General features: G+C 40.8%; 2 protein-coding genes across 6 annotated transcripts in view; both read left to right on the forward strand.

Moving 5' to 3' along the window:
• Nucleotides 1-15,491, forward strand: part of MCUB (mitochondrial calcium uniporter dominant negative subunit beta) — a 129,270-nt gene that overhangs the window by 107,975 nt on the left and 5,804 nt on the right. For all 5 annotated transcript variants that reach the window (XM_003830014.5, XM_034958998.3, XM_063603864.1 and 2 more), the window contains one exon: nt 15,221-15,381. In XM_003830014.5, the coding sequence (XP_003830062.2) occupies nt 15,221-15,381 (161 nt within the window). The remainder of the gene's footprint in view (nt 1-15,220; nt 15,382-15,491) is intronic.
• Nucleotides 376-7,174, forward strand: LOC106634709 (HIG1 domain family member 1A, mitochondrial-like). Its single transcript, XM_063603867.1, has one exon. It carries the CDS (start codon nt 6,804-6,806, stop codon nt 7,065-7,067), a length of 264 nt encoding a protein of 87 aa, XP_063459937.1. The 5' UTR covers nt 376-6,803; the 3' UTR covers nt 7,068-7,174.

Raw genomic sequence — 15,491 nt, forward strand, 5'->3', positions numbered from 1 at the left:
TGGACCTGGTGCTTTCTGTTTTGGAAATTTATTAGTTATTGATTCAGTTGCTTAATAGGTATAGGCTTATGCAGATTGTGTATTTCTTTTTGTGTGAGTTTTGATAGATTGTACCTTTTAGAGAATTAATCTATTTTGTCTAGGTTATTGAATTCGTGGGCATAGAGTTGTTCATAGTATTTCTTTATTTTCCTTTTAATGTCCATGGGATCTGTAGTTAAATCCTCTCATTTCATTTCTACCATGAGTAACTTGTTGTCTCTTTTTTTCTTGATTAACCTGGCTAGAAGTTTATCAATTTAATTGATTTTTTCCAAAGAACTAGCTTTTAACATCATTGGTTTTTCTCTGTGGGTTTCCTGTTCTCGATTTCATTGGTTTCTACTCTATGTTTATAATATAGAATAGAATATATATTATGTAGAGTATATTATATACTCTATATAATAAATATTCTACTATATTTATTATCTCTTTTCTTCTGCTTGCTTTTCATTTCATTTGCTCCTCTTTCTCTAGTTTCTTAAAGTATAAGTTCAGATCTTATAGATGTTTATTCTTTCCTGTTATATGTATTCAATCCTATAGATTCCCCTCTGAGCATTGCTTTCACTGCCTTCCATAAATTTTGATAAGTTGTATTTTCATTTATTTTAAAATATTTTAATTTTTTTCTTGTGATTTCTTCTTTGACCCATGTGTTAGAAGTACATTATTTAATATCTAAGTATTTTGGGATTTTCCAGCTATCTTTGGGTTATTGATTTTTAGTTTAATTCCACTGAGATCCGAAAGCATACATTGTATTTTTCTTTTTTTACATTTACTCATGTGAGTTTTATAGCCTTCATTGTGATCTGTCTTGATGAGATGTTCCCTGTGAACTTGAGAATGTGTATTGTGCTGTTGTTGGATAGTCTATAGATGTCACGTTTATCTCAGTTGATTGGTGGTGCTATTGAGTTCAACTGTATACCCCCTGATTTTCTGCTTGGCAGATCTGTCCATTTCTAATAGAGGAATGTTGAAGTCTGTAACTGTAAACATGAATTCATCTATTTCTTCTTGTAGTTCTATTAGTTTTTGTTTTGCCTCATGTAGTTTGATGCTGTGTTAGGAGCATACACATTAAGCATTGTTCTGTCTTCTTGGAGAATTGGCCTTTTATTATTATGTAATGTCTCTCTTTACTCCTGGTAGCTTTCCTTGCTCTAATGTCTGTTTTGTCTGAAATTAATATAGCTATTTCAGCTTTCTTTTTATTAGTGTTAGCATAGTATATCTTTCTTCATCCCTTTGCTTTTCATCTATATATGTCTTCATATTTAAAGTGGGTTTCTTATAGACAATATATAGTTGGATCTGGGTTTTTGACCCACTCTGACAAGCTCTATCTTTTGATTGGTTCATTTAGGCCATTGACATTCAAATTGATTACCGATATACATAATATCTACCATATTTGCTACTGTTTTCTATTTGTTGCCACTGTTTTTTTTTTTTTTCCTGTTTTTGTCTTCCACATTTTTTCTGCCTTTTTTGGTTTTTAATTGAGCATTCTGTATATTTCATTTTCTCTCCTTTTCCAGCATATTATTTATACTTCTTTTTTTAGTGGTTGCCTAAGAGTTTGCAATATACATTTACAACTATTGCAAGTCCACTTTCAAATAACATTATATTGCTTCACGGCTAGTGCAAATACCTTATAATAACAAAATAATCCTGATTTCTCCCTCACGCCCCTTGTCTCACGGCTGTCATTCATTTCAGTGATTCATAAGCATAGGTATACTAAGCATACATAGTCAAAACCAGTGTTAGCATTATTCTTTTGAACCGACTGTTATCTAGTAGATCAATTAAGAATAATAAAAATAAAGGTTTTTATTTTACCTCCACTATTCCTTCTCTGATTCTCTTTCTGTAGAGCTAAATTTCCAACCTATATCATCTTGCTTTTCTCTGAAGAACTTCTTTTAATATTTCTTGCAAGGCAGGCCTGCTAGCAACAAATTCACTCAATTTTTGTTTGAAAATATCTTTGTTTCTCCTTTACTTTTGAAGAATAATTTCACAGGGTACCAAATTTTAGGCTGCTTTTTTTTTTTCTCTGAATGCTAAATATTTTATCCCACTTCTTGCTTGTATGATTTCAGAGAAGTCAGGTTTAATTTCTTTTTTTTTCTCTGCTATAGCTAAGGGTTCCCCCCTTCCTTGGCTTCTTTAAGAATTATTTTCTTTATCTTTGATTTTCTGCAGTTTGAAAATGATATACGTATGTGTCGTTTTCTCTTGGCATTTGTTCTGCTTGTGTTCTCTGAGCTTCCTGGATCTGTGGTTTGCTATCTGACATTAGTTTGGGGGGAATTCTCAGTCCTTAATCAAATAATTCTTCTGTTCTTTCCTTTCTTCTCCTTCTAGTATTCTCATTACATACATGTTATTCATTTTGTAGCTGTCCTAAAGTTCTTGGATGTTCTGTTCTGGTTTTTTTTTTTTTTTTTCAGTCTTTTTTCTCTTTGCTTACCAGTTTTGAAAGTTTCTAATGAAATATCCTTAAGCTTAGAGATTATTTCTTCAGCTATGTTTCATCTACTAACAAGCCCATTAAAGGCCTTCTTCCTTTCCATTACAATGCTTTATCTCTAGCATTTTATTTAGATTCTTTCTTAGAATTTCCATCTGTCTTCTTACATTACCCATCTGTTCTTGCATGTTATCTACTTTTTCTAGTAGATTCCTTAGCATATTATTTGTAGTTATTTCAAGTTGCTAGTCTGATAATTCCAATGTTCCTGCCATGTCTGGCTCTTGTTCTGATGCTTATTCTGTCTGTTCAAACTGTGTTTTTTGCCTTTTAGTAAGTCTTGTAATTTTATGTTAAAAGCTGGATGTGATATACTGGATAAAGGGAACTGCAGTAAATAAGCCTTTTATAATATAGTGTTAAAGTAAGGTATGGAGGGGAAGTGTTCTGTAGTCCTATGATTAAGGGGACTAGGTCTCAGTCTTTTAGTGAGCCTGTACCCCTGGACTTAGAACTTCGCAAGTGCTTCTCAGCCCTTCCCCCACCCCCCACCACCTTAGGTGGGATAGGATGGTTACAGGTTGCTGAAGTTGGGTTTTTCTTTTCCCCTAGGTTAACTAAGCTCTAATGAAATCCCAATCGGTTAGGCTCTGGGAAAATAATTTACCTTGTGGACAGTCCTTGTTAAGAGTAACAGAATTTGGCCAGGCGCAGTGGTTCATGCCTTTAATCCCAGCACTTTGAGAGGCTGAGGGAGTGGGGATCACTAGGTCAGGAGTTTGAGATCAGCCTGCCAACATGGTGAAACCCTGTCTCTACTAAAAATACAAAAATTAGCTGGGCATGGGGGCAGGTGCCTGTAATCACAGGTACTCGGGAGGCTGAGGCAGGAGAATCGCTTGAACCCAGAAGGCGGAAGCTGCAGTGAGCCAAGATCATGTCATTGCACTCCAGCCTGGGCAACAGAGCGAGGAGACTCTGTCTCCAAAAAAAAAAAAAAAAAGAAAGAAAAAGAAAGAACAGAATTCTCTGGCATATTTCAAAATCACTACTTTTCCTTTCCTGCTGCCGTAAGGAGGAGGAGATTTTTCTTCAGTTTTCACTGTATCTAGTAGAGCTCCTAGAAGTGAAACTCACAAAAGTGTGGGAATGCGCCCACCTATGGGACTCCCTGGAATGCTTACATTTCAAGAGTTGTCCACGCTGAACCTCCAGCAATTTGTCAGTTACAGTTCAGGTTTTCCTACCCTGGTACTGATTCTTTGCAGATTTCTGCTCATGAGTCTCTGCTTCGCTAAGTTGTCATTGTCTGTATTTATCTATCTTTTCAATTTTGGCAACAGCAATTTTCCCTCTAACCTTAGTTTTCTTATGCATCTAAGAAAAGTTGTTGATTTTCATTGTATTCAGCCATTTATTAATTGTTAGGATGGACTGACAACTTTGGAGTTTTTTTATGTCAGACAGGAAAATGGAAGTCTTAACTCTTTCTTAAAGAGAGCTTTTTTCATCTCAAATTACCATTTTGGCCATTAGCAATATTCTTTTGGACAGTTCTCAGCCATTATTAGTTCAAATATTGCTGCTTTTCCCTTCTCTCTTTTTTCTTCTTCTGGTAGTCCCATTATGCCTAAGTTACACTTGTGCAATTGTCCCACAGTTCTTAGATATTTTGTTAGGTTTTTTTCCATTCTTTTTTCTCTTTGACTTTCAGTTTGAGAAAGTTTCTGTTGGCATACCCCCAAGCTGCCTGATTCTTTCCTCCCCAGTGTGTAGTCTACTGATGAGCTCATCAAAGGCATTCTTCATTTCTGTTACAGTGGTTTTTATTTCTAGCAATTCCTTTTGGTTCTTTCTAAGTTTCTATCTCTCCATTTACATTACTCATCTGTTCTTGCATATTGTACACTTTTTCCATTAGAGCCTTTAATCATAGTTGCTTTACTATCCTACTCTGATACTTCCAAAATCTCTGCCATATCAGAGCCTGGTTCTGATGCTTGTTTTGTCTCTTCAAACTGTGGTTGTTGTTGTTTTTTTCTTTGCCTTTTAGCTTGTCTTTAAATTTTTTGCTGAAAGCTAGACATGATGTATCAGGCAATAGAAACTGAGCTGAATAGGTCTTTAGTGTGAGGTTTTATGTGGCTAGGAGTTAGATGTTTAATGTTTGCTGTAGCTGTAGGTATCAGAGGCTTTCCTCTAGTGTCCTTATTTTTGTTTCTCCTCATGTTTTGGGGTTTCTCTATAAATTCTTTCTCAAACAGAATCTGTGCCTTGTATAAAACTGGAGCCCTGTTAATGTAGTGGTAAGATATTGAGGAGAGGAATCATTCTATAATCTTATTATTAAATATATATATATTTTTAATTGGGCCTGTGTCTCTAAAATGTAATCTTTACAAGAGTTTCTTAGGCTCTTTTATTCTCCTGTGTGAGGCAGTAAGGCTAGAGGGGTCTGTAGTTGACTAATTGCCCTTTCTCCAAGTCAGATAAGGCTCTGGTAAAGTAGTTTCCTATTATGGAGGACATGTGCTCAGGGCTATTTCAGAATGGTTATTTTTCCTTCCCTCCTGCCCAAAGCAGGGAGAGTATTTTTCTCTGATCTCTGATCTTCACTGTGAGAACCTGGTAAGGTTCCAGGAGATAAAACTCATGAAAGTGTGGGAGTTTTTCCTTCAATGCTAGTTTACACTGAGTGTCCAGCAATTCACCAATTACAGTTTAAGAATTCTGGCTAGTATTGGCTCCTGAGGCTTCTTCTCTCAGTAAGCTATAATTATAGACTGTTAAGGGTAGGAGGAAGAAATTCATAAGTCTATGCCTTAATAAACTGGTGATAAAAGAAATAGATCAACAAATAATAGAAGGCTCTTACTTACAGTGAGGTGCTGAGCATCTACTGGTAAATGTGGGAGAGTTTCTGGAGGTGGAAAATCATCACTTTGCAGCCAAATTCTAGATTCATAAGTCTATGCCTTAATAAACTGGTGATAAAAGAAATAGATCAACAAATAATAGAAGGCTCTTACTTACAGTGAGGTGCTGAGCATCTACTGGTAAATGTGGGAGAGTTTCTGGAGGTGGAAAATCATCACTTTGCAGCCAATTCTAGATCTTGTTGTTGATCAAGAGCCATCAACAGGGAGGGAATTTAGATAAGAAATTGCTGTTAAAGTCCTCCAGCTTGAAGCAGCTCCAGCTAACCATTATCTGGTACAGTTTGAACACCAGTGACTCCTGTGTCTTTGTGACTTGCTCCCTCTCCCCCTTTTTTTGTAAGTACTTTTACTTTTTGATATAGAAAGATGATCCAGGTTGACCTTGTACCTGTCATGTCCCATCACTTTTATCAGCCATTTCTCTGAGGACCCCTCAAACAAAAATAATTTGTAAAAATTTTAATTGTATATTTGAACATTATGCGGGATTTTCAAATACAAACAAGAAAAAAGAAATTAAAATGAATCACTCATTTCAACACTTACAAACTTGCTTCCATTCTGAATTCTCTTTTAACATCAGGGCAGTATTTAACTTCAAAGAGAGAAGGGTGACAGAAATTGAAAAATATGGAAGAGGAAATCCCTGTTAAGATATTATACAACTTTCATGTCCAATGAGTTCCTAACACCCTGGAAGGTCTTTCACTTGCTGTTCTTTGGGTTGCATTTATGAACAAACAAGTGGAAATAGATGTTTACAGGCCATCCCATTACTCTATATGACCTTCCCATCCCTCAAACCACCACATGGACCATAAGTCTTAGGTCTAAGTGGGATAAAGCACAACCTCCACACTCCTGCCCACTCATTAGAAAACCCCTCTTGCTGCCTGGAAGGGCTGTGTGTTGGGATTGAACTCCTAGGGCAGAAGCCTCCCTGGAGATGGGAGGTCAGTGAGCCCAGGTTTCCCTGTAACCTCAGCTTATGAAAACTGTATCAGACTTGCCAAGTCTCACAGTGTAAAGTAAACAGGGACACAGCAGGTATAGTTAGAAGGAAAACAATGGCAGAGGAATCATACTGGATTAACTGAAAATGAAATTTATAAAATTACAAATTTGGAGTTTTCAAAAAAGTTATTTAAACTCCATTTAACTAAAATATTCCTAATACATTGCAAATGTGGATTTGAAAATTTGGGGTATGAAAATTAAGTTCACAAGGAAGACACATAAATGAGAAATAAGCTTCTGAAGAAAAGGAAAAGATCAGAAGCCGGTTGGCGGGTGAGAGGTTTTTTCACTCTAGGGAGATTCTTCAAGCAATCACTATGTCAACAGACACAGGTGTTTCTCTTCCTTCATATGAGGAATATCAGGGATCCAAACTTATTCGAAAAGCTAAAGAGGCACCATTCGTACCCATTGGAATAGCAGGTTTTGCAGCAGTTGTTGCATATGGATTACACAAACTGAAGAGCAGGGGAAATACTAAAATGTCCATTCATCTGATCCACATGCGTGTGGTAGCCCAAGGCTTTGTTGTAGGAGCAATGACTGTTGGTATGGGCTATTCCATGTATCGGGAATTCTGAGCAAAACCTAAGCCTTAGAAGAAGAGATGCTGCCTTGGTCTTGTTGGAGGAGCTTGCTTTAGTTAGACGTCTCATTATTGAAGTTACCTATTATTGTTGGAAATAAACTAATTTGTATGGGTTTAGATGGTAACATGGCATTTTGAATACTGGCTTCCTTTCTTGCAGGCTTGATTTGCCTGGTGACTGAATTACTAGTGACTAGTTTACTAACTCGGTCATTCAAGGAAGTCAAGTTAACTTAAACATGTCACCTAAATGCACTTGATGGTGTTGAAATGTCCACCTTCTTAAATTTTTAAGATGAACTTAGTTCTAAAGAAGATAACAGGCCAATCCTGAAGGTACTCCCAGTTTGCTGCAGAATCTCACCTATTTTGAATGTTGTATAAGAGTCCTATTTGCCCCAGTTAATTCAACTTTTGTCTGCGTGTTTTGTGGACTGGCTGGCTCTGTTAGAACTCTGTCCAAAAAGTGCATGGAATATAATTTGTAAAGCTTCCCACAATTGACAATATATGTGCATGTGTTTAAACCAAATCCAGAAAGTTTAAACAATAGAGCTGCATAACAGTAGTATTTATTAAATAATCACAATTGTAAACATGAGAATAACTTAAGGATTCTAGTTTAGTTTTTTGTAATTGCAAATTATATTTTTGCTGCTGATAGAATAATTTTTAAATGTCATCTTGAAATAGAAATATGTATTTTAAGCACTCATGCAAAGGTAAATGAACACTTTTTAAATGTGTGTGTTGCTTATTTTTTACATAAGAATTGTAAACATTGAACTGAACAAATTACCTATAACGGATTTGATTAATGACTTACGAGCAAGCTGGTTTGGCCAGACAGTATACCCAAACTTTTATATAATATACAGAAGGCTATCACACTTGTGAAATTCTCTTGTCTAATCTCAATTTACATTCCATAGTGATAACATGGTATATGTATTGTTATTAAAGTAAGTGACCCATGTCAAAAAGAAAAAAAAGAAAAGGAAAAGAATAATTCTCTCTCATTTTTGGCCTTTATTAGGAAATGCCACAGACAAATGTTATGAGTCAGTTTAGGTTGGTGGTGTAACATGAATTCTGTGGTGCCCATGCTTCTGAAAGAGCAGAGCCAAGGGCACTCATTGTTGAACTCAGATAAACATTTCGTGCCACTTGACAAAGACTCTCACCTTGACTAAACTTCAGTCAGGTTCCTCGGAACCCTCTTCTCAACTAGGCGTTAACCATGGCCTATAAAAACTGTAAACTCTCAGCACAGATTTTGTCAACACTGCCCCCCTCACACCACACACACTAAGAGACTTGAACCAACATTTGCATAGTTTCTAATAGCTCAAGGCCACATCATTTGGATGACAACTCTGGTTCTTTTAGAATGTCTGTCTGAGAAAGCTCAGTACCCTCTGGAAAATTTACTGTTTATTCCAGCCAAAACCTGGTGATAGGTCAATAAGCCATACAACCTCATCTTTAGAGCAGTGCTGTACTTTGAGTATGTTCCCCAAAGTTGATGTGTTGGAAACTTGATCCCCAGTGTTGTGGTGTTGGGATGTGAGGCGTATTGGGAGGTGTTTGGCTCATGGGGGCACTGCCCTAATGAATAGATGAATGCCATTTTCACTGGAGAGGTTATCTTGGCAGTAGGTTCCTTATAAAAGGATGAGTTTGGCCCCTTCTTGTGCTGTTGTGCATAAACACTTGCTTTCTCTCTGCCTCCCTTTTGCCATGGGATGATGCAGCAAGAAGGGTCTCACCAAATATGCCAACACCTTGGTCTTGGACTTCCCAGACTCCAGAACTGTGAGGAAATAAAATGTTGTTCTTCCTAAGTTGCCCAGTCTGTGATATTCTGCTATTGCAGCAGAAAACAGATTAAGACAGAAAATTGGTACCAGGAGTGGGACTATAAGAAATATCTGAAAAGGTGGAAGTGGCTTTGGAATTTGGTAATGGGCAGGCTGGAAGAGTTTGGAAGAGCAGACTAGAAAAAGCCTATATTGCCATGAACAGTGTTAAGGACAATTCTGGTCAGGGCTCGGAAGAGAATAGCTGTAGGAAGTCTAAAAGTTTTTAGAGATTTACTTAAGTGGTCATGATCAGAATGTTTGTAGAAATATCGATGGTAGGCTGGGTGTGGTGACTCACACCTATAATCCCAGCACTTTAGGAGGCTGAGGTTGGTGGATCACTTGAGGTCAGGAGTTTGAGACCAGTGTGGCCAACATAGTGAAACCTTGTCTCTACTAAAAATCCAAAAATATGTATATGGTAAAGGCCAGTCTGATAAGCTCTTTGAAATGAGGAATATCTTACTGGAAGCTGGAATAAATATCATTATTGTTATGGACTTGCAAAGAACTTCTGAGCCCTCACCAGAATTGCCCTTAATACTCTGTTCATGACAATACAGGCTTTTTCTAGTGTGCTCTTCCAAACTCTTCCAGCCTTTGCCCATTACCAAATTCCAAAGCCACTTCTACCTTTTCAGGTATTTGTTATAGCAGTAACTCTGCTCCTAGTACCAATTTTCTGTCTTAATCTGTTTTCTGCTGCAATAGCAGAATATCACAAGACTGGGCAGTTACAAAGAATTGTTTTCATATCCAAGGACTTTATGGAAGGCAGAATTTAAGAGTGACAAACTAATTTACCTGGCAGAAGAAAATTCTAAGCAAAATATTGAAGAATCTGCATGGTTTCTTTAACTGCATACAGTAAAATGAGAGGAGAATAGATTTAAAGACAGAATTCACAATTAAAAATGAGGCAGAATGTAAAATATTTGGAAAATTCACAGCTGCCCCTGAGAATCCAGAACTTTAGAGTTACCAGTGTGCAGCAGCATCCTGGGAGAGCTGCAGGCATGAAACCTCAACCCGTAAGAGCTACTGCCTGGGCTGAGCCCAGCAAAGCCATGGGGGCAGGACTGCCCAAGATTTTGAGGACCTAACCCCTGCCTTAGTGTATCCACAAGGTGGCATATGAATTCAAAGATTGTTCTGAAGTTTTAAGATTTAATGTTGTTTACTACCCTGTTGGGTTTTGGACTTACTTGGGACCAGTTACCTCTTTTTTCCTATTTCTCCCTTTTGCAGTGGAAATATCTATCCCATACCTATCCAGCCATTGTATTTTGGAAGTACAAACTCCAGCTGTGAGTTTGATTTCAGACTCACAGCTGGAGGATAATTTGCTTCAGGATGAATCATGCCTAGATTCTTGCCCATATCTGATTTAGATGAGACTTTGGAATTGGACTTTTGAGTAGATGCTTGGGGCTCTTGGGATGGAGTGAATGTATTTTGTGTGTGAAAAGGACATGAATTTGAGGGGCCGGGGCAGAATGCTATGGTTTGAATGTGTCCCTCAAAATTCATGTGTTAGAAACTTGATCCCTAATGCAAAGCTGTTGGGAAGTGGGACATTTTAGAGGTGTTTAGGTCATGAGGACCAACATGAGTGGATTAATGTCATTATCATGGGAGTGTGTTATCTTGGCAGTGGGTTCCTTAATAAAGGACAAGTTCAGCCCCTGCTTGCTTGCTCTCTCTCACCCACGTAATGCTTTCTGCTACATTATGATGCAGCAAGAAGGCCCTTGTCAGATGCTGGTGCATTGATCTTGGATTTCCCAGCCTCCGCTAACAAATTTCTGTTCCTTATAAGGAAACAAAATTTTTTTTTTTTTTTTTTTTTAGTTTTTATTGATCATTCTTGGGTGTTTCTCAGAGAGGGGGATGTGGCAGGGTCATAGGATAATAGTGGAGCGAAGGTCAGCAGATAAACACGTGAACAAAGGTCTCTGGTTTTCCTAGGCAGAGGTCCCTGCGGCCTTCTGCAGTGTTTGTGTCCCTGGGTACTTGAGATTAGGGAGTGGTGATGACTCTTAACGAGTATGCTGCCTTCAGGCATCTGTTTAACAAAGCACATCTTGCACCACCCTTAATCCATTTAACCCTGAGTTGACACAGCACATGTTTCAGAGAGCACGGGGTTGGGGGTAAGGTTATAGATTAACAGCATCCCAAGGCAGAAGAATTTTTCTTAGTACAGAACAAAATGGAGTCTCCTATGTCTACTTCTTTCTACACAGACACAGTAACAATCTGATCTTTCTTTCTTTTCCCCACATTTCCCCCTTTTCTTTTCGACAAAACCGCCATCATCATCATGGCCTGTTCTCGATGGTCGCTGTCTCTTCGGAGCTGTTGGGTACACCTCCCAGGTGGGGCGGCCGGGCAGAGGCGCTCCTCACTTCCCACACGGGGCGGCCAGGCAGAGGCGCTCCTCACTTCCCAGATGATGGGCGGGCGGGCAGAGACGCTCCTCACCTCCCAGACAGGGCGGCCGGGCAGAGACGCTCCTCACCTCCCAGACGATGGGCGGCCGGGCAGAGGCGCTCCTCAATTCCCAGACAGGGCAGCTCGGCAGAGGCACTCTCACTTCCTCCCAGATGGGGCAGCCGGGCAGAGACGCTCCCCACTTCCCAAACGGGGTGGCGGCCGGGCAGAGGCGCTCCTCACTTCCCATTCGGGGCAGCCAGGCAGAGACAGTCCTCACTTCCTAGACGGGGTGGCAGCCGGGCAGAGGCGCTCCTCTCTTCCCAGATGGGGCAGCCAGGCAGAGGCGCTCCTCACTTCCCATTAGGGGCAACCGGGCAGAGGCACTCCTCACTTCCTCCCAGACAGGACGGCCGGGCAGAGGCGCTCCTCATTTCCCAGACGGGGCAGCTGGGCAGAGGCGCTCCTCACATCCCAGACGATGGGTGGCCCGGCAGAGACACTCCTTACTTCCTAGATGGGGTGGCGGCCAGGCAGAGGCTGTAATCTTAGCACTTTGGGAGGCCAAGGCAGGCGGCTGGGAGGTGGAGGTTGTAGTGAGCCGAGATCACGCCACTGCACTCCAGCCTGGGCAACATTGAGCACTGAGTGAGCGAGACTCCGTCTGCAATCCCAGCACCTCGGGAGGCCGAGGCGGGCAGATCACCCGAGGCCAGGAGCTGGAGACCAGCCCGGTCAACACGGCGAAACCCCGTCTCCACCAAAAATACAAAAACCAGTCAGGAGTGGCAGCACATGCCTGGCATCCTAGGCACTCAGCAGGCCGAGGCAGGGAGGTTGCAGCGAGCCGAGATCATGGCAGTACAGTCCAGCCTCGGCAAGAGAGGGAGACTGGGAGACCGTAGAGAGGGAGTGGGAGAGGGGGAAACAAATTTTTGTTCTTTGTAAATTATGGGGTCTGTGGTATCGTGTTATATAAGCAGAAAGTGGACTAGTGGACTCAGACAAGCAGTTACTTTAGAAAGCTTGCAATTATGAACTTTCTCTCCCCCTTTGAGGTATAATTTTGTTGTTGTTGTTGTTGTTGTTGTTGTTGTTTTGAGACAGAGTCTCTCTCTGTTGCCCAGGCTGGAGTGCAATGGTGCAATCTCAGCTCACTGCAACCTCTGCCTTCTGGTTTCAAGCAATTCTCCTGCCTCAGCCTCCTGAGTAGCTGGGACTACAGGTGTGCACCACCATGCCCAGCTGATTTTTGTATTTTTAGTAGAGACGAGGTTTCACCCTGTTGGCCAGGCTGATCTCAAACTCCTGAACCCAGGTGATCCACCCACCTTGGCCTCCCAAAGTGCTGGTATTACAGGCGTGAACCACCTCACCTGGCCTGAGGGTATAAATTTTTTATCACCCAGACCTGTCTTCTCAAGGACTTGGGAGTCTCTCTTTGAAATGTTAACGTTCAAGGACATAACTCTGGCTCTTACTCCCAACCCGTGGGTGCCTGGCTCTGACTTGCATCCTGTCGTAAGGTATGAGAAGTTTATTTCTCTTCTGGATAGGCACCAGTTAACAAACCCAGATGGCCCAGTAACATTAACCAACTATCCACTTTTTGTAAATTTTCATTTCCCTGACTCTGTTCAAGCCCCTGCTGTTCACCCTGCCCATTCTGTCATTCTTTCTTTAAAACAGTCATCTCTGCACAAATTGAAGTTGAGTTCAGTTCACGCTGGACCCTATTGCAATAGTTATTAATAAAATTTACCCTTGCTGTTTTAGTGCCTAGCTTTGCCTATCTTCCATCTATGCCTTTTCTCTGTATGTATATGTTTTACGTACCAATACATTTTTCATTAACAAAAGGACTCTGACTCTTCTACAGATCTCAAAGCCTAAAAGAGAACACCTAGCTTTCACTCCTCTGTGGCAGCTATAGCCTAGACTATGGAAGGGGGTAAAGACCACAGCAGTCTTGAATTGGGTAGTGATGGAAGAAAAATAACTTCAGGACTACTGACACAAACTGGAAAACTTACTGGGCTGATACCAACTCTAGACATATGTCTCTCTTGTCTGCAGTTGTTTGCTGCTGCCTGGTGGGAAGGTCCATCTTCCCTTCCTCTCACCTTGTCCTCCCTCAGGTTCTCTTAACAGTGATAATGAACAATTACAGCCCTCAGAAAGATATCAATCTGAGGGACTTCTCATAGCAGAGCCTAATTTTATATGGACTTATAAACCCATAGAGGAGGTGGGATGAGGGAAGTCTATAATCAAGAGAACTTTATATTAAAAACTCTGAAACCGTAACTCCTGTAAGAGTTGAAAAATAATTTTCCCTTTACTCTTAGTTCTTAGCTGGGATGGACCCCTGTGATGAGAGAGATTACTAAGAAGAAAACAAACAGTAGTTTATTAATGTGTATATTCCATAGACACATGGGAGGTATCCAAGGAATGAGTAATTCTCAAAGAGGTGGCTCTGAACCTCAGCTGATAGAGCATCTTCTACAAAGAATAATACATTTTTAGAGTTGTGACAAGTCAAAGGAAAAGGGCCTTGAGTCTCTGGGGTCAGCAAATTGTGGAAAAGCAAATAAGTTGGTTAAAGGTAGTCAAAAGCTACTAAAGTTTGTCTGTAGATTCCTCTGGTGCAGTCTCCAAGCTGAAAAGGGTCTAAAGTTGTCTCTGGCGATCTACCTTTGTTCTTTCTGGTAGAGAGTGTTACCGGGGGTCCTTGCTCCCAGAACTCCCAAGATGGTGGTGGGCCACTTCCAAGATGGTGGCAAGCCTCGTGTTCTCTGACCTGGGGTTCTTGGCCTCACGGATTCTAAGGAACGGAATCTTGGGCCATGCAGTGTTACAGCTCTATTAGAAGTCGTGGGTCACGGAAGACAACCATGGAACCCAGTTCAGCTCAATTAGGACAAACCCAGGCACTTAGCCGTGCAGGAACAAATGGCAAGCCTTTAGCCCGATCTGGAGCGGCAAAGGGATGCCTCGCTGGATCAGGAGCACAGTGGACACCCTGCTGGATCCGGAAGAATGTAAGTCAGCAGCGAGTCTGCTTCGGCGGCAAAACAGCAGTGGTGGACAGTGAGCGAAAGCTCAGCTCGAGCAGTAACAAACACGAACCAGAAGAGTGCAGTTTCAAGATTTAATAGTGTGAAATAGAGTGAAAACAGAGCTCCCATACAAAGGGAGGGGACCCAAAGGGGGTTGCCATTGCTGGCTGGAATGCCTGGGTTTATATCCCGATCCTTGTCCTTCCCGCTGTGCTCTCAGGCAATAGATGATCGGCTATTTCTTTACCTCCTGTTTTTGCCTAATTAGCATTTTAGTGAGTTCTCTGGTTGGGTGTGAGCCAAGTTGCAAGCCCCGTGTTTAAAGGTGGATGCGGTCACCTTCCCAGCTAGGCTTAGGGATTCTTAGTTGGCCTAGGAAATCCAGCTAGTTCTGTCTCTCAAGAGGTCTTTGTAAAATTTGTGTCCTGCTTTTGGGCAAATAGGGAGAGGCCGGAGAGCCTTTCTTGTAGCTGCTTATGCTCAATTGCCTTCAGCTGAAAATAATCCTTATGCCAAAGTCATTTTTTTGGTGACTTTTTTTTTTACCTTGTATATGAACTGCTCTTCAGATCCACACTTTGTTGTTTACTGTGACTCTCTTTGTGGAAAAGTACACTTGAACTGCTTTTCAAATGTATATTATACCTTTGTTTACATGTTTGTACACCAGCTTCCTTACCCTGTGGATCCTAAGATAATATTTGGAAAGAGAATTGGGGACCGAAAGATTTACACACCCTGCGGGAACAATGTGGTGACTGGCTTGTTTCCCTTGTGTCTTTTCTCAGAAAAACCAAGTAATGAGCACACTGCTGAGATGGAACACATGAAATCCTTGGTTCACAGACTATTTACAATCTTGCATTTAGAAGAGTCTCAGAAAAAGAGAGAGCACCATTTACTGGAGAAAATTGACCACCTGAAGGAACAGCTGCAGCCCCTTGAACAGGTTAGGAAGCATCACGGTTGAGTATATTTGAAAATAATACCTAGTGTTTATTGAGTGCTCCTCATGTGAGCATTTTTCTGAATGCTTTCCATATGCTAATTTTCTCCTTT

The sequence above is a fragment of the Pan paniscus genome, chromosome 3 (assembly GCF_029289425.2).
Source record: "Pan paniscus chromosome 3, NHGRI_mPanPan1-v2.0_pri, whole genome shotgun sequence".
Classification (NCBI taxonomy): domain Eukaryota; kingdom Metazoa; phylum Chordata; class Mammalia; order Primates; family Hominidae; genus Pan; species Pan paniscus.